This window comes from Protomyctophum bolini (assembly GCF_963924005.1).
Source record: "Protomyctophum bolini genome assembly, chromosome: 20".
Lineage (NCBI taxonomy): Eukaryota > Metazoa > Chordata > Actinopteri > Myctophiformes > Myctophidae > Protomyctophum > Protomyctophum bolini.
In genome coordinates, this window is record NC_137881.1 from 25,258,678 (window position 1) to 25,282,580 (window position 23,903).

A 23,903-nucleotide genomic window follows, 5' to 3' on the forward strand; every position below is an offset into this window, starting at 1 on the left:
GTGTTGGCGATTACTTCCAAGCAAGCACTTCTTTATATTCCAATAATAACATCTGTATTATGTACACACAAAATTAAAACAACATTAAACCCGCAATAACAATGTGAGCTGCCTACGCGAGAATGGTACACGTACACAATTAGGATGGGGGCAGATTGGCAGAAGTCAGCATAAACATTCACGAAAATATTGGTATTTCCTTAAAAGAAAAAAAAGAAAAAAGTTAAGAATATATTTCCAAAGACTTGTCCTAGCCAAAACCGAGAGCTGTCTTTGGGTGGACAACCACAGTGATTTGTCAGTGACAACCTGTCACTGGAAATCAGCTCAAACTGCAGTTAATCAGAATGCAGCGAACACATAGTACAGCCCCAAACTTAATGTGGAGATATATTATCGAGTCATCATTTCCTTTCTTTGCATTGTCTGACATTCTTTATGCCACATAATGTAACACCAAACAAAGCCAAGTCAAGTTGGCTCTGCAAATTCAGCCAGTAAGTAAGCAATCTGTTTTGTGTGTCCATTCACTTCAGTGTTTCTGCGTTTATGAGTTCAGGTTAAAACCTTTGTAAGAGCAGCATCACATGGGCAGAGAAGGAAATAGGCTAAAGGTGTGTTCAAACCTGAAGCTATACATTTATTTCCAGTCGCTTCAATCTATTTACTTTGGTCACGCAGGTCAGGTTGGTTTAAAAAAAAAATAATAATAAAAAAAGTCCCATCGCTGCTGTCGCGCACTGATTGGCTGTAGACACAGTAATTTAACTTTGGGAGAGTAACCAAATGGACCCGCTCGTCAATATATATAACATAATTCCTGCTACTATATCATTTATCAGCAGCAGAAGCTAAGATACCAGGCGGCCGTTCGCATCGCCCCGGCATTGACTTTGTATGTATTCGCGTTGCTTTAACTATTCAGGTCTGAACGCAACTTTAGTTCTGGTGACTTATTGAAATCCACCCAACCTCAACTCAGTACATGGAGGTAAAATGTGATGGGTGTGTCTCAATTTGACAATGTAAAGTAGCCTCGCCTTGCGGCCATACTGTACTGTCTGTACAGTATTTTGCGTTGAATGTCAATGTTGCGTGTTAAAGGTCTTTCTTTAACCGATAGGTTACAGATATATACTTAGAAATGGAGGCCAAATATTATAGGTTTTATTTACAGTATATTTAAGAAATATTACTGGAGGAAAACAGTTTTGTGGAATACTTGTTTGGCTGAAACTTCATAAATAACATTTCACGAACTACTTCAGAGAATTGAGGCACTCTTCATTGACCCATTCAGGACGGGAACCCCTTTTGGTGTTTTAAGCATTATGTTATACTTTAGCTGTTAGCAGATCTACAAGCTCATAGCTCAGCTTGTAGATCTTGAAAAATCGTGAAAATGTGGCGTAAATCTTTTTATATATATATTCTTTCACAGTGAACATTTTTAACTCAAATCTTTGCTTCTGGGGGGTTTTGTGGAACAACATATTTTCAGATGGGGTGTCCTTGACATGAAATTGTTTGAAAACCACTGACATAGAAACGTAGGTTTTTCAGGTAAAACTGTCGGGATTTAGAGGACATTTTGTAGAATCTGGCTTCAGTCCTAAATGGGTTAAAAGAATAACTGAACTGTCGCTCATCCACAGTACAAGGCTAGCGCGGAAGTGGATCCATTTGCTTTCCCTCTAGCCCTAGAACGAGGATTGTTTATAAACCACGGCCAGCCCAGGAGGGTGTAGCTTTTGGACTTCTTGTCACTTCGCACAATAGTAAAGTCCCACACACCTACTGTAGGCTATCTTGGGTTCAATGAAATGAGCAGGTCTCGGGAATTGTATCACATACTAAAAAAACAACAACAACTCAAAACATAAAAACTCAATAAAAAAACAAGGTTTGGTTTCATTGTGCGTAAAAAAAAAGAACATGAAGTTGAACATGTTCAAAATCTATTCGCCGGAAATAGGCGATCTACAAAATTGTCCATGTTTGCAGAATGTTTGCCTCTTATTACGGTAGTTCTCAGAATAGGAACGCTGGGGTTCAAGTGATCATGGGGGAGGGAGAAGGTAGATTCCTGCCAATAGCCACTTTTTGAAGCATTTTAACAGCGAGCAACACATTCATTTAATTGGCCTAATCGCCCGCTATTGCCGGCCGATGTCGCCCAAAAGGTACATTATTTTCATATTTTAGTTAGGGTTCCATGGGGATCTGTAACTGTATATGGGGGTGCCGGCAATTAAAAGGATCCCTGACTAATAAGACAAAATGTGCACTTGTCAGTCAGTCAGTCCGTCCGTCACCGTCAGTCACGCCTCGTGACATGCTCCATATACTGTATGGCCGTCTCCATATATAAAGATCACGACACTGAACTCATCAAACCCTGGATAGCCATACATGGAGAAGACTGGATCATCACCTAGATCTGCATATATGGAGCCGGCCAGCAACTCTACATCTGACCTCCAACCTCAAACCCTTAGATCTCCATACACGGAGCTGACCTGTTCTGACATGTCATATGTTGATCCTTCCCCACCCGTCCTTCCTCTTCGATGTCTCCCTTTTGACTGATACCTGTCCATTCAAACTCTAGACGGGCCCGCCCCAAAGTTCTAAGCGCAACCGCGCCCGGCGGCCGGCGAAAACTAGAGTTCTCAACAGGCCCGAAAATTAAGGCCTGGCCCTACCTGGGCCCTAACTGGGCTGGCTCGAGGCCACCGTCTGGCCTTACTAATTAGCACACATTTTACACCCTACCCGGCCCAAAAACGCAAATTAAAAAAAAGGGGGAAAAAAAGGTCCATATATGGGCATTCCCAGACCTGTTGTTTCTTCTCGCCCTCAGGGCGTCTTACTGGGAATGCATTATGGCATATTTGTCTTATTAGCCAGGGATCCTTTTTAAAAAGTTTGAAAGGTGTAGTCAAGCACCTCGATCAGGCGGCTAGCGATGAGAACCAACTCACAGTGCGATACAAACAGATTCAAATAAGTGCAGGAGAGAATAACGTAGTAGAGGTGGGATCTGACGACAGCCATGACAAACACATCAGAAGAAGACATTAAACATGACTCAAAAGGCCTGTATGTATAGTGTGACAATGATGGGTTGTCACAAGACAGCAAGTAAAGTAGTATGTAGTTGTAGTACCTACAGTAGCTAGGCCTGTCACAATTATTAGTAGATAATCGCCTAATCGCAGTTATTTGAGATAATCACAATTATATTTTTTGCATAATTGTAAATGTTAAAGAAGCAGAAATAGCAGATCTACACGCTTTCAAGACTTCACAAAGTGCTTACAAGACGTCACAAAGTGACGTAAGCTTACAAGACAACTTGTAAGCTTGTAGATCTTCTATTTCCCTATTTTGTACACATTTTTCGAAAGAAAAAAAAAAGATATAAAAAGAACGATTAAATGTGTCAGTGATTTCTTTGTATATTTTAGTCATTTGTTATATCTGGCCTGTGCAATTTGTGATTATAAAGACTAAAAGCCAGAAATACAAATTGTAACGTTCAAAGAAAATAATAATAATAAAAATAAATCGTTATTATTTGTGACAATTAAATAAAAGCCAGGGCTATTATTTGCAGTTTCTTCAGCCTAATTGGAACTGTAACCAAATAATGGCCCGGTGCAGGCCAGTGCAAAAATAAATAATAGCCTATTGCAAATAGCCGCCTGGTTCCTTTTAAACGCCCGGGGTCCAAAACGATTTAGCATAATATGCAAAATAACGCCCAGGCTACTATTTGGAAATATATGGTAAAATAAAGTTTCATTCAAAAGACTACGACTAAAACTAAATCAAAAGTTGCTGTCAAAATCAACACTGGGCTGCTCACACCTATTTATTTTACCTATTTAGCATAATAGTAACAATTCTCTTCCACGGGTAAATGTGACGTTAAGTGTTCATTCATTGTTAACAGCACCACTTCATAGCAAACCACCTTTATCTTTAGCATGAAGCTAATAAAGATTAGCCTCTATGGCACTGTTTCCCCAAACAGTGGGCATTTGTGGGTCGCAGACACATTTTTATGGGCCAGAAGTAAATGTCCCTTTGCTTTTGGTTTCCTACATTTTGTTTAATTACTATTATTTCAAAATAAAAAATCTAAGAAATTCCATCAACAAATACTGAAACAAAGTACTGAAAATAGCCGATCTACAAGGTCACAGTGCGGTGCAAAGCTATGCGTTGTGACTTGTGAGCTCGGAAATCGGCTGTTTTCACTAGTTTGGGTCCCGGAGGAAATGTCCAATCTCTCTTTTGTGGTCTCCAGCTAAAAGGTTTGGGAATAACTGCACTATGGTGTTTGCAGATAGTTATTTTTTTGTTAAAATACACACACAGAAAAAAGGCATGTTAGAGAAGGTGTACAGTATGTGTTCCCAGCTCCGTAGCTGTGTTTCCACCATAATTATGTGAGGAATATAATATCAATTTTTACTGTAAGGAAACCGAGTCGTACTTTTTGCCTTGGTCAGACAGAGGCAAAAATGTCTTTCAGATTTCTTGTATCAATCAATCAATCGTCCCCACTAAGGATTGGAAGAATGCCTCTGTCTCACCTCTAATAAAGAGACACTTTTCTTAGGCTACGCTGTCATCTTTTTTCAAGGTAACCACTTAATCTCTCTCTATATATAAAAATTACTTTGGCGTACGACAAATAGCGAAAATAGGTAGCTCACAACGCATTAGCGAGCTAGCTTGCAGATTGGCTATTTTCACTATTTTTGAAAATGTAAAAAAAAAAATCTAAAACAAAAAAGGCCCAAAATAGAGGCCCGCGAGTTGAAAGTGAACGAAAGAACGTTTCAGGCTGCTGCATTGTGGGATACGTCTGGAGGACTGAATGATCGCCATTACCGGAGGCCATCTCAACTTTGAGCAACATCACAAACACCGCGGTCGAGCCGCGCGGCATTTCCACTGCAAGGTCCGCCTGCAGGAAATAAAGCCTGAATACTTATATGGGCGTGATGGGCGGAGCCTGTGTGGCAGCCATTATAGGCCCACTCCCGCTCTCGTTAGTGAGCGTCGACAGTCCGTTCGGGCTCCACCGATTGATCGGCTATTTTTTTGTTTTGTTTTGTTGTCGTTTCTCAGTCTCTGGACTGGTAGAACAGGATATAACCTGACTCAGAGTTCTTGGAAATGTCCGACGTCAGCCCGTAGAACTCCTCGATCGCCTGGGCGTCGATTTTCTGCAGAGGAAGCAAAGGAGGAGATAAAAGAGAGGACGGAAATTAGAGACCCCGCTACATTCTTATTAAAGACATTCCATAGCCCATAAATAAAATGAATTTCAGTTTTTGTATATTCTATATTTACTTGTTTAATAAATATGTTATCAAATAGAAACTTTAATTAAATCTATTTCCCCCCCCCCCAATTTACTAAATATTGGTCAAATCAACGGTAATCTGTGGTCTCCAAAATAGTGATCGCATTCAGACCCAAATATCTGGCATCAGTTGGGCTCTAACATAGATTGACGATTTTTGACACATTTTTTAAATCAGTCAAAACATCTATAGGTCAGGAGGACAAAATCAGGATCGTATCGACCCCCCAAAAAATGTGGCATCATTAGGGTCCAACATACACAACGATATTCAAAGAAATGAGCGATATTTTTAAGGATACAAATTCAGAGGGATTTAGGCGATTGTGTGGCAGGCCTTGATGGATTCCTGGCCATGAGGAGGCTTGTGTGAGCTATGTGCGATTTCCTTCAAACCGCACCGAACGTGAATGCAGCGAATATTATTATGCTTAATTATTATCACGTCCAGATTCACCTCCAGTACTTAAAGCCTGCGTGCGAGCGACAGAACATCGGCATCAGACATCAAACAGGCTGTGCAGTATGTGTAGTGTGACAATGACGGTGGCTTGTCGACGGATGGCCAGTCACATATTGATGTGTCATGTCTCGTTGGCAGCAGTTCTGCCATGGGAGAATGGCTTTGACAAGGACCTACAACCTAATAATGGGAGTGTGTGTGTGTGTGTGTGTGTGTGCGTGCGAGTGTGCGTGTGCGAGTGAGTGAGTGAGAGAGAGAGAAAGAAAGTGAATAAAGAAAAATAATGAGCGAGGCACAGAGAGAGCAGGAAGTACAAAAATGCCAGAAACATAGCGACATAGCATAAGATAGAAACATGGTGGACAAAGACCAAAACGCCATGGCAACCGTGATAAAAGAACACAAATAAAACATGACGGCTCGGTCCCATGGACCGAATTAGCCATTGGGGGAACTGGGCCGACGTGTAGCGAGCTTGTAGAGAAGTCTATTTTCCGAGCGCAACCGAACATAAAATGACTTGTCTTTTTGTTCTATGTTTTTGTCTTCTTTGTTTTAGTAGTCATCACTCATCATAGCTTAGTCATTTAGTTTTTGTCGTCATAGTTTTTTAGTCGACGTTTCAAGAACGTCCCTCAGCTCCTGGTCTACCACAACAGATGTTGAAGGGGCCGCCGTCCCATCGTAGTGGAAAAACTACTACGATGGGGGTTTGTGGCCTAATGCATGATTGAATACCGTATCTGTTTGGTGGAAACCTCATACGTCCAAAACTGTAACTTTTCAGCACTCAAATTCTAAAGTAGCAACGTAAATGGTAAACCATTTATATAGTGCTTTTATCCAAAGTGCTTTACATACAGTAGACATTACATTCATACACAGATGGCAGGGGAAACCATGCAAGGCACCAACATGCACATCAAGAGCAATTAGGGGTTCTGAGTCTTGCTTAACACAATCAGTGCCGCTTTTAATCTGATGTGGATCTTCTACCTTTGATGCTTTTGTGTGACGCTGTAGTGTAGTGTGATCAAATAGGGGGGTTATTTTACAACAACAAAACTGTAAAGGTAAAAGAATGTGGAGTTTCTGCCTCAAACTTAGGGTAAAAAAAAGGTGAAGTGACTTTAGTCAAACTAATAATAATAATAATAATAAAACTTTATTTGTATAGCACCTTTCATGACATGAAATGCAGCTCAAAGTGCTTTACAGAGAAATGGAGGATAAAAGAAAAGCATGGCAACAACATTAAAAACAAGCAGTAATGCAGTGAGGACATGAATAACAAAAAATAAAAAAATAAAAGATCAATTAAAAGCAATGTTGTAGAAGTGGGTCTTGAGCTGAGCTTTAAAAATGTCTACAGAGGCTGCCTGACGAAGGTACAGTGGGAGCTTGTTCCATACCATAAAGATATTGGGCGGCAGTGGATAAGGGAGTACAGTGGCTGCTTGGGAGCTGTGAGGTTCCCAGTTCGATCCCGGGCCCCCCCAGAGTTAGTGTCGAAGTGTCCTTGAGCAAGACACTGAACCCACTAATTGCTCCCGATGAGCAGGTTGGTTCCTTGCATTGGTGTATGAATGTGATGCACAATCTCTGTAAAGCGCTGGATTTGGATAGAAAGCGCTATATAAAATGCACCATTTGCCATTTAAAGATTAGATCAGCTCACCTCGACGATGTCGTCGTCAAACAGCAGCCAGAAGCCATGACTCTTTACGATGGTGATGTAATGACCACGGTTAGGACCACTGCACAGGAACGCGCGCGCGCGCACACACACACACACACACACACACACACACACACACACACACACACACACACACACACACACACAGAGTACACAGTATATGACTTACAATGTATACCACAAAAACTACAAGTACGCCCTGTAAAGAACTTTGGAACACCTTTATGGAAATGTGGCATTATAAAGAAAGTAGGGATGCACGATAAATATCGGCCCAGATACTTATCGGCCCGATAACGGGAATTATGACATCATCCCGATAAATCTGATAATATTATTACTAGCTCCAATATTATATATATATATATATATATATATATATATATATATATATTCTTTACTTTATATATTTCATATGCTTCCAGTTCTGCTAAGCTAAGTGTTTTATCTGCTGACAAAGCACCCAGAGGCCTTTGGATCTCTTTAACACTAGCACGTAAGTTCATCTTCATATAATGTTGTCCTCCGCTTTCTGAGCTGTCCACACAGCCCACCAATGAGACGCAGAGGGAGTAAACAGAAATGATGATGTCACTGGTAGGCAGGTTTCTGAACTGTCCACAGCCCACCAATGAGACGCAGAGGGAGGAAACAGAAATGGTGCGCCATGTGATACTAAGTGAGCACCAATATGAAGATGGGTAAAGTACTCCTTTAAGTATACCTGGTTTTCACCGTAGCACCACCCACCTCAACTTAAACCACGCCCACATCTGTTGTATGATATTAAGGGGAGGGGCAAATGTGTACCAATAAAAGCACCTGCGCAAATCAGTGTTGTTCCACCTGCATGACATCAGTTTTTGTTGTGAGTGACATCGAACCATAGATTTGTCAGCCTATATAAAGTGTTGCAGATGTCAAGAGATGGAGAGAAATAGTGAGAGCGATTGAGAGAGAAGCAGGCAGCTGGTGAGATAGTCAGTATCAGACAAAGAGAGGTAGACATGCTGTGCTGGTCAGTGTCCATGCCAAGAGGACCACGGGGAACTACGTTCTTCGGTTGTGCTGCTGGACCAGTGGAGGACAAGGTGTATTCCTTTGGAGGGTTCTTCTATGACGGGAAGACCTACAACAACAAGGATCAGATTGATGTGCACGTCTTCAACACAGTGAAGTTGTGCTGGACGACGTTGCCCCGGGTGACAACCGGAAGAGGAAAATGTTCCCTTGATGTTCCCTCCATGCGCTACGGACACACAGCTGCACTGATAGAAGATATCATCTACATCTGGGGTGGGGTGGTGAACTGTAACTGTAAGACTGTAAACACCTGCTTATACACTATCACAGGGGACAGGGTCAACATTCTTTATGCATTTGATGTCGACACCCACAGATGGTTCAGGGCCAAGGTTTCCGGAACTGTTCCAGAGGAGAGGTGCTTCCACTCAGCCTGTGTCTTGGGGAAGGTCATGTTTATCCATGGAGGATGGAACCATCTGACTGGAATAATTAATGACACCTACAAGTTGGACACCACCACAATGACCTGGTCTTTAATCAACATGGGAGGCATTCCACCACCTGCTTCATCACGTCACTCTGCCACCATGATAGGGACAAAGATGTTTGTATTTGGGAGTGTGGATCACCAAGGCAACATCAGAGTGTTTGACACAGAGACCAACTGTTGGCTGAGCACACCTTCTGCTCAGCTTCTTCCAGAACAACGTTACAATCATGCAGCCTTTGCTTACAATGAAGAGCTGTACATATTTGGTGGCAATGGCAACAGCCCTGATTCAAGGAAGTATTTGAATAATCTGTGGAAATTGAATCCCAAGACCCTTTCATGGAAGAAGATTGAGCCCAAGGGGAAAGATGTGAGTTTGATGGGTACAATGTGCTGTTGCATGGTGGGAGATTGTGTAATCCTCTTTGGTACAGATCTCGTCTTACAGATCTTGTACTTAAGGCCTAGTCTGAAGACATTATGCAAGCTAGCAGTCATTCAGTCCCGTCTGGAGCACTCAGGACTCCCACACAACATCAAATGGGAACTAATAGCAATGACAACAGCAACATGCAGACAAGCTTGGAGCCAAGCCAAGCTTGGACTCTCACCAATGAGACGCAGAGGGAGGAAACGGAAATTATGATGTCACTGGTAGGCAGGTTTCTGAACTGTCCACATCCCACCAATGAGACCCAGAGGGAGGAAACAGAAATGGGTGGCTGCTTGAACCCCCTGCCGTTATAAGAACTTTCCGCCTCTGGTCGGAGCGGTCTTTCTGACAGATTTTGAAGTGGATTTTCTTTGCCCATGAAGTCTTGAGAAAGTTCCTCTTGCATGACTTTTTCAAAAAAATTGATTAAAATCATCTCTGTTTTTTTTTTTCCATCTGAAACGTTTTGTAAATATGATTTTAGGCATACTTATACCTATTATATCTGCTCTTTTTCGCCCAAATGACCGCCGTCACCCTTTCTCCCCCACAAGCAGTGAAGTTCACACCTCCCTCCCGGCTGGAGACAGGCATTGTTCAAGCTAATGGGTCATTTGCATTCCAACTACTTCCACATGTAGGCAAACTTACATTACGAATGTACTCACAACATCAACATGTAGACTAAATGTTGTTTTAGAGGTTACATTTGTTAGATGCAGATTTGTTATTTGCAGAAATAACAATGTCTGGTGGTGATGATGAAAATAAATAAATTATCCTGATGGTTCGGAACTTGGGAGGGCACGCTAAAACCGGCATTATATTTATAGCCTGCTGCTGTGGATTGTTCCACAGCCTATTCTGGCATATACATATCGCCAGCTCTTTGTCAGTCAAAAGATAAGTAGATAACAGTTCTGTCCGTCCTTCCTTGTCTGTAAACTTTTCTGCAAGCGACGAGTGGAACTGATTTCCACGCACACGCGGCTTTCCTTTTTTCTCTCTCTCCCTCTCAGGGAGGCATGTAAATGTTCATGAATTCAAGTAACTGACGGTGAGGAGTGCATTTTAGATAACGCTGTAGCACTATTTGTGGCGGTGATGCGTCACATGACTTGACCTATCCTATGGTATATAAACCGTGCTGCTGAAAATAGTGCACCAGTCGCTTCCTAACATTTTAGTCTAGTTTATATTTGTTGACAAAATTGTCAATACATTTAGTCTTAGTTTTAGTCATCATAGCTTAGTTTTCATTTAGTTTTCGTCAGGGAAAAAGGGTAGTCGACGAACATTTTTCGTCATAGTATTAGTCGACAAAATCAACACTGCCCAGTGTGGAGGAAGAAGGTTGTCTTTATACTGTGATCTCTCCCTCTTGAAATATATACATTGGCTTGTGTTGTCTGTTAAGCAATTATAGCGATTCCCCAAAGCAGTTCTCCCCCAAACCCTGCCTCCAGTCACAGAGGGATCCATCCACACGACCTGGGCACCAGAGCCTGCTTGATCGGGCAGCTGTATCCCCTCAAAACCTAATTTAATGTTCCGCCGTGTCAAAGTGTTGTGCGTAGAGGACGGCCCGAGAACAGCAGATCTCCAAGCTCACAACGGTTGCGTCCTCAACGCGATGTGATGCTTGTATGTCAGCCGTTCTCGGCACGCAATACCGTTAACGGTATTGCACGCGCACGCACACACACACACACACCTTCCGCAGTGGACGACGACGGCCACCAGGTCGTACATGCGGTCGGGGTTGGTGGCGTCGCCCGACGTGTTGAACAGCCGCAGCTCCAGCGGGAAGACCACGCGGTACGACAGCTTGGTGTAGCGGTGCAGCTGGTCCATGTACTTGAAGCGCTTCAGGTGCAGCGCCAGGATCATGGGCAGCTTCTTTACGCGCATCCTGTGGCATGGGGGGGGGGGGGAGGCAGTCAGAGAGAGAGAGGGAGGGAATAATTCAGTTAGCCCATTTAGACCTGAGACCGATTTAAAAAAAGGCTTATGTAATTGGCCGTCGACCTCCATCTGAAAATATATTGTTCCAGGGACCCCCCCAGAAGCAAAAAGAAAAGAGTTAAAAACGTTCACTCTGAGTGTGTGTATGTTATTGGTAAGGGAGATGTGGGTAATAATAGTTGCCTCTTTCTATGCGTATGACTCATATCCTTGGTGAGGCTACCGTATACAGTATGATATGAAGGCATTCATGAGGCCGTTTCATATCCTGCATATTCCCAGCGGCTGTGTACTGTAATGTATGCATATTATGAAGCAAGTGTGTGTCAAGGAAACCAATGTGCTTCACTATTCCAACATTCAATCTCGTTGTCGGTCTACGATCTTTGAGTTTATCCAGCAGGTACAACTTAACCCATTTAGACCTGACGCCGATTCTAAAAAAAAGCTTCTAAATCCTGACAGTTTTCTGAAAAACCTGTTTCTATGTCAGTGGTTCTCAAACTATTTCATGTCAAGGACCCCCGAAACTATATGTATTTGGCCGCCGATCCCGACCTGAAAATATGTTGTTCCAGGTTTCCCCCCCCCCCCACAGAGTGCCGCGCTATATGAGCTTGTAGATCTGCAATTTTTCAATAGCTAAAGTAGAACACAATGCTTAAAACACCAAAAGGGGGACAGCAGCAGGTGAATGCTCTTACCTTTTCTGCGCTTCCTGTTTGCTCCGACACTGCTCACAGTAGTACTTGTATTCACTACACAGCGTCTCTGTGTTGCTGAAGCCCCTGTAACACACACACACACACACACACACACACACACACACACACACACACACACACACACACACACACACACACACACACACACTTGAAGTCACTGTTACACACAGAACAGCATCTTCTGTTCTGGGGGAACACTAAAGCTGTATAGACCCCTGGGGGGTCCTGGTCGGACTCCCTGTTGAACGCCCCTGCACTACATTCAAAGAATCAAGGTCTGGTAACATGACTCCTGGTTAAAAAGGTACATATTGGATTATACTAGATGGCTCCATTGTGTTCTGAACTCTTAGATGTTGGCGAATCTCATGACTTTATCTGACATCTGATCACAGTATCACTGTACAGTATAAAATGTACCTGATAGAGGCATCCAATAACTGTACCTGTACATCATGGACTGATATAGAATATGATATTACGATATTTACACAGGACAGGGGAAGGATCGGAACAAGCCCCTCACAACTGAGAGCCGCGAAGCGGGTCCAATCCAGCCTGAAACTATGCCTAAACCGGCAGAAAAGAGGGACTCCTCTCGTGGGGCTCCAGAGCCTTACCTGAGACAGTGAGTGATGGACGTGTTCTGCTCCACGTCTACCGACAGGTCCAGGAAGTCCTCGTCTTTACTGCTCACCTGCAACACCAGAGGAAACACGCACAAGGTGGGGTGCATACTTAGTTTAGACTAGTCATTGGTTAGACACGGGTTAAGGTTAGGTTTAGGTGTGCTGCCCCGTGGGAGGTTAGGGTTAGGGTGAGGGTTTGAGATGGGTTGTAGTTGTAGGACTAATGACTGCAGGTCTAACCAAATGACTACGGTAGTCTAAACTAAGTACTGTCTAGTACTGAACCCGCACAAGATCGTTCAAAAAGGGAAAACACGTCACTCAAACATTCGTCACTCACAGCTTCACAGTTGAGGCATCGAGTCTCGTTGGTCAGCGTCCCCTGAAAGATCTCATGAACCCACGTCTGCTGCTGCTGCGGCTGCTGCTGCGTCTCCTTCCCTCCTCCTCCTCCTCCCTCTCCTTCTCCTCCCCCCTCTCCTCCTCCTCCTCCTCCTCCGTTCTGCAGCAGCTTGCCGTTGTGCTGCCGCTCCTGGCCCTTCTCCTCCTGCAGGAGGTCGGCGATGGTGTTCAGGAGGTAGTTGAGGAACTCATGGGCGTCCTGCTGCATGTAGTTGTCAAAGAGCTCTGGGAGAGAGAGTAGAGAGAGAGAGATGGGGAGAGAGAGAGAGAGAGAGAGAGAGAGAGATATTAACCCATTTAGACCTTAAAAACATTCACTTTGAAAGAATATATATTCAAAGATTTGTGCCACATTTTTACGATTTTTCAAAAATAGGTAAAGCAATTTTTCAATAGCTAAAGCACAACATAATGCTAACACCAAAGCACTACCAAGCACATCATATTATGTCGCATCAAATCCAATGCGAGAGATTGAGAGAGAAGGAGAGGGAGATGAGTAAATAATTGACAGAACAAACATGCAAGTGGTTCTCAGTGGCAATTTCAGAGCGAGCCTGCCGTGAACCAGACATCTCTCTCTCCCCGTAAAGGTTCTGTCGGACGGGGAGCGAGTGACGCGGGCGACAAACTTGGTTCAGCGACAGGTCTGCTCCGGGTCTCCGGGCGCGTATAGCGGGCGCCTATAGTGTACAAAAAAAAGCTCACCAACAAATCCTGGCCTCTATACTGCCTACCGCTGGCCAGCCGGGGCGCCTGATGGAGGGGAAAGGAACCGGTTGGAATAACGTGTTCCTTCCACGCTCTAAATACGTCCGGCCAGGAAAACTCCCCCAGGTCAGGAGAAAAGAAGCGGCTTGGACTCCTCATGCATAGAAGGAAGCATGAGGTCAGTCCGTTGCTCTCTACAGGTTGGCAGAGCGAATAGCGAGTAGAGAGAGTAGCGCCTCGACTTCTCCGTGTAATAAAACGCACGCCTCTCGTTGAAAACGTATTACGATGGGTGCGTCCGAAAAGGCCTTTTTGTACCGTTTTCTTTCCTCAGGCGTGAGATGAACTTCTTAGGAGGGATGACTCCGACCTTCTTCTTCTGTGTGGCGATGCTGTTGAACAGGTCAGCCAGACAGGTGAGCAGGGACTCCTTACGACGAGGCTGCACCTGACACACACACACACACACACACGCACACGCACACACACACACACACACACACACACACACACACACACACACACACACACACACACACACACACACACACACACACACACACACACACACACACACACACGCACACGCACACACACACACACACACACACACACACACACACACACACACACGCACACACATATATATATATAACAACGCTTAAAAGGAGTAGACGTTCACCCAACACATGACTTTATTTTCTCTCAGGTTTTGTCTCATTCCTAATTTCCTAGTCCAATCATTTGATGACCAGGCGGAGACTCGGCTAAAGTCGAACTCTATTCATCAAAACCGTAATTCGAAAAGAATAAATCGCTAAGAAAATTATCAAAAGCTGCAGCGCTAAAAGTCCACCCGCTTCGAATGTTACCAACCGATAATCACCAGTAATAATTATAATACAGCAGTATTGTGATATTAACCTGAGGGCCACATTAAGTGAAAGTGGGGGCCGCATGTGGCCCCCGGGCCGGGGTTGCCCATGTATGATTTAGGGTTAGTGTAATAGTCGGACAACGCGACCAACTCTGCGTTTCCTAATCACAGGCAGTGCATTCGAGTGATAAGTAACCTACCTAGTGGTGGTTATCGGTTGATTTTCATTCAAATCCGCTACAAAGTCAAGTAAGTATAGCGACTTGAATAAGTGTGAAAATAACTGCTGTGGGTGTGTGTGGTAATGAAGAGGTGTCGTTGGTTGCTCAGTATGTCGTTTACCTTGTACGCCAGCACTTTCTCTCTGAAGGGCCGACAGAAATACAGAGCCTGCAGCACCGAGTTACAGTAGCAGGTGTTTCCAAACTGCAAGGCGACGAGGAGATGGAGAAACACGAGACATACAAGAGACCAAAGATTATTAATCACAAGAGATACAGATACCAAAGATTATTGACCCATTAAGACATGAGGCCGATTCTAGAAAATCAGTAGCTCTCAATCTTTTTCATAATTAGCCCTTCGCTAAGTCCCTCCCCAACCCGTCCTTGTCCAATAGGCACGTCAGCAGCGAGGAGACGGGGCAAGCTGTCATTCTCCCCCATAGAGATGCATGTTAAATGACGGGCTTTCTCCATATCAATAATCGATCATTTCAGTAGAAAGCGCACCAAAATGTCTTCTAAATCTATAGTCAACCAGGCCTGCAGTAGGCTATGCACTGGACAAATTTGCATGACATTATTTAAATAAACTAGTAATACGAGGAAATGACAGAGGGAGAAATCAACTTTTAACGACCACGGACTACCCGACAGTTTTCATGTTGCAAGGTAAGAATACGGTCATTAGTATTATTGCCATCACCTGGGTGGGTCAGTCGTGTAACTTTCCCGACGTTAAGCTGCATATGTGTTCAACAACACAGCCATGGAAACAGCTATAAGGTGGCAAAAGCTTGACCTGCATAGCAGCAACAGTTGCTAAACTATTTGGATTGGCATTGGACAATCGCTTTTTGGGGTGGGGTTTAGCGAAGGGCTAATTAGGGCTAGGGTTGTTTTTCATTGTTATTCGGTTTACATTTCTGACTAATTAAGTATTCAATCAATCAATCAAGTGGCTAACAAATGAACAGCTGTGACCGACACACTTACGTTGACCAATCCAAAGTAGTGTTCATTGACGGGGAACTGTTCCGGTCCGATCTCCTTCTCCAAGGCAGAGGCATTGGCGCCCTGAGAACGACAAAGCCAGCACACTCAACCAATCACAATCCGCCTTCCTATTGTCCGTCGCACGTCACAGATTCACAGGATGCAATTTGTTTTGTTTTGTGAAAAGTTGCAAACCCCAATCGTCCTTTTCAGGAAAGAAAAGTGGACAGAGGGAGACAAAAACCATGACGAACAATGTTCGACGACTACCCTTTTTCACGACGCGTGACAGTGTGACGCGTTGTGAGATCTGCTATTTTCAGCATGCAACCAAGTGTGAAATCAGGGCGTTACGACGCCATCAAGGCCTGCCAAAATATATTTTAGTTGACGACGTACAAGTGAACATCTCTGTATGATTGCATGCAATATCCAGACCCCCAAAGCGGGAGTGTCTCTCCCCAGAAACGTCATAATATAGTAGATGAAAAGTTCCTATGTTCTGGTGCATTTTGGGTACTCTGGTACCAAATCCAGGAGAAATGACAATGCAGGTCCTGCGAAGAGATGTGTTTGCGTCTGCCACCAGTGAGCGAATGAGGTGAAAATCATGTCAGCGGTTAGAAGTGCCGTCTAAAACGACAGAATCATATAATCACATAATCACAGCGACTCCTTCTAGAATTCCACAAGTTGTCTGCGGTTTCGTTCTTGATTGGTTAAACATAGCCTACTACTGATGTAGTTATCTTTAACCCATTTTGGGCGGGAACCCCTTTTGGTGTTTTAAACATTATGTTATAATTTAGCTATTAAAAAATAGCAGATCTACAAGCTCATAGCGAGCCACCGAGTGTCGCGCTACGAGCTTGTAGGTCTGCTATTTTTGAAAAATCGTTAAAATGTGGCGCAAATCATTGAATATATATTTCAGAGCGAACATTTTTAACTAAAATATTTGCTTCTGGGGGCTCCCTGGAACTACATATTTTGAGATGGGGGTCCGTGGCCCAATAGAGATAATTCTGGGGGTCCTTGACATGAAAAAGGGTGAGTACCACTGACACAGAAACATGGGTTGGATTTGAACACGTTAGGATTTGAGGATTTAGAAGCCTTTTTTTCCATCGAACTCAGTCCAAAATGGGTTAAAAAAAAAAAGAAAAGAAGAAATCCAATGTCTTGCCTGTGGTTGAACGTGATTAATGTCCTTGAGACAACATCAAACTGTCTAGTCTAGTACAAACGCCACTCACGCAGCCAGTTAAGCCTAGTGAGTCTGCCACGTTCTAAAAACAGCCTGCCTTCGTTGCACATCTTTCATCTGCACAGAGCCCTCACAGAGCCCTCACAGAGCCCGGCTGGCACTGACAGAAGGGAACCATATAATACCACCTCGCATCGAACCTTATATCGCCAAATTTCAACTTTCTATGTTTTCTTGTAAATGAATGCCCTACTTTCCGCGTACAAGTGTCAAGCAAATGTAGGAAAAATGTACGTACAAGCTCTGCTAGATCTGCTATATTTTTTTAAATATATTTGATCTTGTAGATCTGCTATTTTTCAATATCCAAAAGTATAACATAATGCCTGAAACACCAACGTCCTGAATGGGTTAAGGGTATAAAGTAATACGATTTTATCTCTCTGCTTTCCCCTGTCAATCCATCCGTCCACCATTGCGAGCTGTGATAAACAAACCGTGTTGTTATCGCATTGTCGCCGACCGTCGGGTTTGATTTCCACACATCGAAGGTCAAAAGTTGACAACAGCATTTTAAGGTCAACGGCCCCGCAGGTGAGAACGCTGACTTAGCTCCCCTGTGTGCGTGCGTGCGTGCGTGCAATGCATGCGTGCGTGTGTGCGTACGTGCGTGCGCAACATCTTTCACAATCCCTATTGAAAGGATTTACTGGGTGTCATTGGCAAAAAGTCAGAAAGAGAGAGAGAGAGATATGCCCCTACAATTACATCATGGAAATCTCTCCTACCTCAATATGTAATGGTTTTTAACTTATTCACTTGCGGTTGCTACTTTATTTCACTGTTTCTGTGTGTTGTATCTCTATGCCTTACTTGTACATTAGTTTTTTATACTGTATCTGTATGTGTCTTAATTGTTGAATTTGTGCATGCGATCTCGGCAGCATTGCAAATGAGGGTGAACCTCAATGCTCTTTGAGAATAAATGAAGGTTTCAATCAATCAATATACAGTAGAGCAGTGGGTCTCAACATGTGGCTTGGGACAACCCCAGGCACATGATTTTTTTATTAGATTTATTTTGTAAAAATAAAATACGAAAAAAATCACACCTGTGTGAACTGAACGGTGCAACTATACATTTATTGTAGTGTACTGTGTTCTGTGCTGTACTTTGATTATTTTTGGGAAAAATCTTCGAGAAATCACATCCAGACCCCCATGGGAACGCGCCCGCCGCCCAGGGGGGCCTGCCCTGTCCCGGCGAGCCTTCCCGCGTCCGAAACGGTGGAGAAATGACAGAGTTACCGCGCTGCAGCTTTCCGTGCTCGGACACGTATACATACTGTAGGCCTACATACAGTACATGTACACATACATACTGTAAATTACAAACGGACACACATAGCCGCGTAATTGAGTGGAGGCAGAAAGGCAGAAAGAAAAGGACCATCAAAAGTAATCAACAAACTATACAAACTGGCCAAATTGTCATTAAATAATAAGAAAGCAAATATTGTGAAAATAGCCTACACATTGCTCACAGAGCCTTGTGAGGCGTTGCGAGCTTCTAGATCTGCTATTTTCACCATATGTATGTGTGGAACCCGAGTCAAACTAAATTGAATGACTCGAGAACTTATTTTCTAACGGGTGCGGGCCTGACAGCTTGCACTGCCATATGAGACCCATGACAAACTTCCAGGATTCCCCCCGAGGCACGGATGTGTCTCGTTGCAGACAGTGGCCACAGCAAACTTCGGCAAAAATGTGGAGCCGCACCTGATGCTTGGAAGCCACTGTACTAGAGGGGGAAACAACGAATGAGGGTGGCAGGAAGAATGGAAGAATTTCGCCAACTTCTTTACACCTGTTAAGTGTGAACCTGTGATGATGATGTGACAATAATATAAAATGGATTCTTGATTCGAGCCCAGCTCTCACATGCACAGAGAGACACAGAGAGCAGGAGAGAGAGAGAGAGACTGAGAGAGAGACTGCAAAAGAAAGACACATAAATGAACCCCGGCCTATACAGAGTGGGGGAAGAGAGGAGGAAAGGTGATGATGATAAAAGGGCGACTGTGGCTCAAGAGGTAGCGCAGGTTGTCCAATGATCCATGGGTCGGCGGTTCGAATCCCGGCTCCTCCTTGTCTACATGTTGAACTGTCCTTGGGCAAGACACTGACTGAACCCCAAATTGCTCTCGATGTGCTGGTTGGTAGTACCTTGCATGGCTTCCGCCGCAATCGGTGTGTGAATGTGTGTGTGCATGGGTGAATGTAATGCACAATCTATGTAGAGAGCCTTGGATAAAGGCGCTATATAAATGCACCATTTACCATTTATGATGACAGAGGTTTGTCCTCCAGTAGAGAGAGAGTGACTCTACGAGTTATTAGTCATCATCACTCTACAACCAACGGCAAGCCAAGGAACAGCAGGACAACACGGTTATATATATTGATGCTGTCGGGCAGGAACAAAACCTCTTATCTCCGTAATAGTCCGTATTTTAACCTTTTTTTTCTCCTTCACAATAAGAATAACGGGTTCTAGCCTCGGTCCCAGGCCTTACTCATCTAAGAAGAGAAAAGCCTGGTCACAACCTAAGGCCAGAGACGATATCGGCGGAAGTGTCGGTCCGGAACATCCGGCAGATGTACTTCCCCCGGATACGATATTTTTCCGACCAATCAACAAAAACACTCGTTTCATTCGCGGAGAATGTAAACTGTTTTGTAAAGAATCAGTGTCATTTCCTTTGAGCGGTACTTCCGCCAAGATCTCACAACTTCCGCCCCAAAACAATTATAGCGTCTACTGCGTCTACTTGCGTAGGTGGGGTTCCGTGTCTTGCCCAAGGACACTTCCGACAGGAGGAGTCTGGAATCGAACCGCCGACCCACGCCGGGTCATTGGATGACCAGCTCTACCTCCTGAGCCACAGCCGCCACATAAATGAATGAATGAAATGAATACTACAGCCTGAAAAGTTTTGGACATTTGAGGTTTCCACCCGACAAAGACGATATAAATGCCGTCATTGGCTGCGTTTAGTAAACATTAAGCTCAGTGAGAGAATCTGCTCCCATATCAGAGCGCGCTGGTTTTTAACATTGTACTGTACTTGTACTGTTCTCAAACTTCTACAATTCAAGGGTCCATTTGGGGTCCATTCGCCTTTAAAGGACCCATAGGGTCCCCCCTAGACCCACCCACCGTCATAGAGCACTCTGATATTAGTTATTAATGTACAGTACACATACACGTGATAACGTTGCCGTTCCAATACGATCATAATAGATGATACATTTTGGCAGCTGGCTGTGCCGCAGCAGATCCCTGACATCTGTCTGACCGTCTGTCTGACTGTGGAGTGGACTGTCTGCATGTCTGTCTCCCTGTCAGTCTGTCTGTCTGTCGGGGCTGAAAGGCTCAGTGGCTGCTATAGGATAGGTTACAGTCGCGGCGGGCCTCCTGGGTTAATCTGCTGCTGCTGCTGCTGTTGTAGCTGGGAGCAGTGTCGCACAGCCCCCCCAGTCTGCTGCCAGGGCAACTTAGTTACGCAGCTAAATGAACAAAGGACAATAACAGAGCTGTCAGTTGTCAGCAGAGAGAGAGAGAGAGAGAGAGAGAGAGAGAGAGAGAGAGAGAAATGACGTTCGTATACTTCCTTCCACTGTGGTTACCAATTGTTGTGTTCCGAGGGGGGGGGGGCTAGTATGGCTGCCTTCCCTACACTGAAGTTTTTTTTTTTAGGAAAATGCATTCTTAAAAACGATGCAAGATGTCATGGACTAAACTACATCAAAGCAGTCTAAAAATCATGTAATGACACAATGTCAATAGCAATACATTATACAACAATATGACAATAGGTTCACACTAATGTTTTAAGTGTACCACTCTCCAGAGCACAACATATTACGGGGCAATGGGCTCTATGTACAACGAATAACTCTTCCTACCTCCGGGCCACTTCCTGACTTCCTTCACAGGCGTTACCGATGATACTAATTAAGGCACTGTTCCAAATTCGTGTGCTGTGGCTCTCAGACTTTTAAATTTAAAAAACGATTGTTAAAGTGCAGCTGCTACACCCGTGTGAAGTGAGGGGTGCTAATATATTAAAGTCTAACTCATGTTGATTAGGTGATGTAATGGTGATGTAAAACAAACGGTGCCAACACAAACATTAAATGACATTAACAATAATGACGTAATGAGGGACAATATGACGTAAATTTTCTCTTCCTTGTCAATGGCGTTTTTAAAACAAACATTGAACTAAAAACAAACATTAAACCTCACAACTGGAAAACTGGAGACCTGTAAAGTTTGGTGACTCAAGTCATAGTTGGTCTGTTTTTACTCAAGTGTCTGTTTACAAACTGCCAACGTAAACAACAGCAGCCCAACTCTGTAAGGAACAAGAAGTGATCCAAAAAAATCTAAAAATCTAAACTTTCCCAATTGTTAAAGTTTATAAGGTTTCCACTTTGGTCTTTACATTTGGCCAAAGAAAAATGCATTTTCTAATCAAACAATATTATGGAATTTGTTATGTACCACGTAGGCTTAGTACGGCATCTTCATTTCATGTAAACAGCATTAATATCCCCTGACTATGTCCTAAATGGGCCAATAAGTTATAACACCGTTACTCAATGTGTTGTGCTGCAATGATTCATCATAACCATTGTGTATTGCTGCTACAGTATGTCTGTGTAATAACGCTGCAGGGTCATGTAATGCAGATGAAAAATGTGTCACAATCACAATAGTCAAAATAAATGAAAACATTAAAACGTAACGTTTTAACCTCTAAGAATAACCAGCCTTTACTTATAACTGGTGAGGACAAAAAAAAACATGTCGCAATGTCCCAACAAAGTGACATCAGAAGATCAGATGTTAATTAATATGCGACTGGAAAACCATAGCCTTGAATCAAGACCATCACCATAGCTGCATTTTATCGATTCTGACGTTTGCACAGACACATCGTAGATGTGCAAATATCAAGATTGGTAAAAGTACATATATGGTAGTCTTGATCCAAGCCTAGGAAAAGCACAAATCTCCATCACAAGATCTCTGACACGAAATGTGTCAGAAACAAAACAAAGCTGCAGGACACAGATGTGTGTGTAACAACAAAGTGGACAATAACTTTCTGTTAATCCTCTCCTCATCATCATCTCTGTCACTCTCACACACACACACACACACACACACACACACACACACACACACACACAGTACACACACACACACACACACACACACACACACACACACACACACACACACACACACAGCTCACTTAGCATTAGCATGCTGGGCTAGCTCGCCCTGCCTGGACACAGTGGACAGTACTGTGGAGTACAGTGACGTGCAGAGCAGAGCACGGAACGGGACAGCATTTTGGGGACCACCACAGGGGGCCCGGACGGGTAATAATAATAATTAATAACGGTTCAAAAACATACCATCGTACAAATCGAGGCGATCTTTCGGACTGTCATCAGTATTTCCATCCGTAAGCCGCCATATTGGACCGATAACCCCGGTGTTGAAATGGTTTCACAGCCCCGATGCAAGGCTGCAGAGTTACTCCGGGGGGAGAAATAAGCTTCTTGTTCCAGAAGCCTTTACGTCCCTCAGTCCGGGTCCACAATGATGATGATGAATTGATGATGAGCTGGAGACTGGATCCCATCGTCCAAAGGGACGGTAGGTGGGGCCAGGCGTGCTGTTGTCGATTGGCTCTCGTTGGTTGTCAAGGCAACAGCTTGGTTTTGCTGTGTTGTGTGAAGTTGGATGTGCAGTGCACATTGTGCAGTGCACTGACTGACTCAACCCTGTTTATGTGTACGTCTTTATGTTCTGAATGAATTGAAAATGGAGGACCCTTATGTAAACAAGTCTTAGTGCTTTATCTGACTTTATCCTCTTAGCAGATTTTGTATGGACCTGTAGGCCTACCCAATATACCCATTCTACAAACTGTTAATACTAGCCTAATTTCAATCAATAAATAAAGTGTCAAGAGAGAACAATATTTATTTATTCCATGACCATGAATGAATGAATTACAATTTATTTATTTTAAATCAAACTGTTTCATATTTCTTTCTTAAGTAGCAAGGACAACTTTGGTCCTTTCAAGTCTACATTTTCTTTGGGCAAAAATATGTTTGTGTCATTTACTTTTATGGATATGATTAAGCACTGTAAACCCTGTTTAGGCTATACACGTCTGCATGTTTTAATAGTGCTGTCTGCGTGCGTTGCGCATGTGCACGCAAATGCACGTGCATGTGTGCGCGTGCACATGTTTTATGGGGCGTCCCCCACTTCTACAAAATTGTAAAATAAATACATATTTAGCCACTTAATTGTTCGAATGCCCCGCCACCTAAAAAGATCTGTAATAAAATTGTTAAAACGCAAGAAAGCAGCAAATGAAAACAAATGAACACTCATCTTTTACTTTCTCTAATAACCTAAAACATAAAACCTTGGTTGTCCTTTAACCCCTATAAGGCTGGGCCTTAGCTGTAATTTTATATAAAATATTTGTGTTTGATTTTGTGTATAACTACAATGATTAAATATCTACTTTTTACCAACTCGGTATCACACTGAGAAGATGGAAGGTTGATGCCC

At 43.5% G+C, this 23,903-nt stretch overlaps 1 protein-coding gene across 1 annotated transcript; it reads right to left on the reverse strand.

Annotated features, from left to right (window-relative positions):
• On the reverse strand, positions 1-22,878 carry usp12b (ubiquitin specific peptidase 12b). The gene is made up of 10 exons (XM_080792070.1): positions 22,724-22,878; positions 16,021-16,101; positions 15,146-15,229; positions 14,245-14,374; positions 13,154-13,440; positions 12,805-12,881; positions 12,164-12,247; positions 11,209-11,406; positions 7,525-7,603; positions 1-5,243 (listed from the first exon to the last, which is right to left on the reverse strand). Exons 1-10 carry the CDS (start codon positions 22,769-22,771, stop codon positions 5,142-5,144), a joined length of 1,170 nt encoding a protein of 389 aa, XP_080648196.1. The 5' UTR covers positions 22,772-22,878; the 3' UTR covers positions 1-5,141.
• Between the last annotated feature and the right edge of the window lie 1,025 nt (positions 22,879-23,903).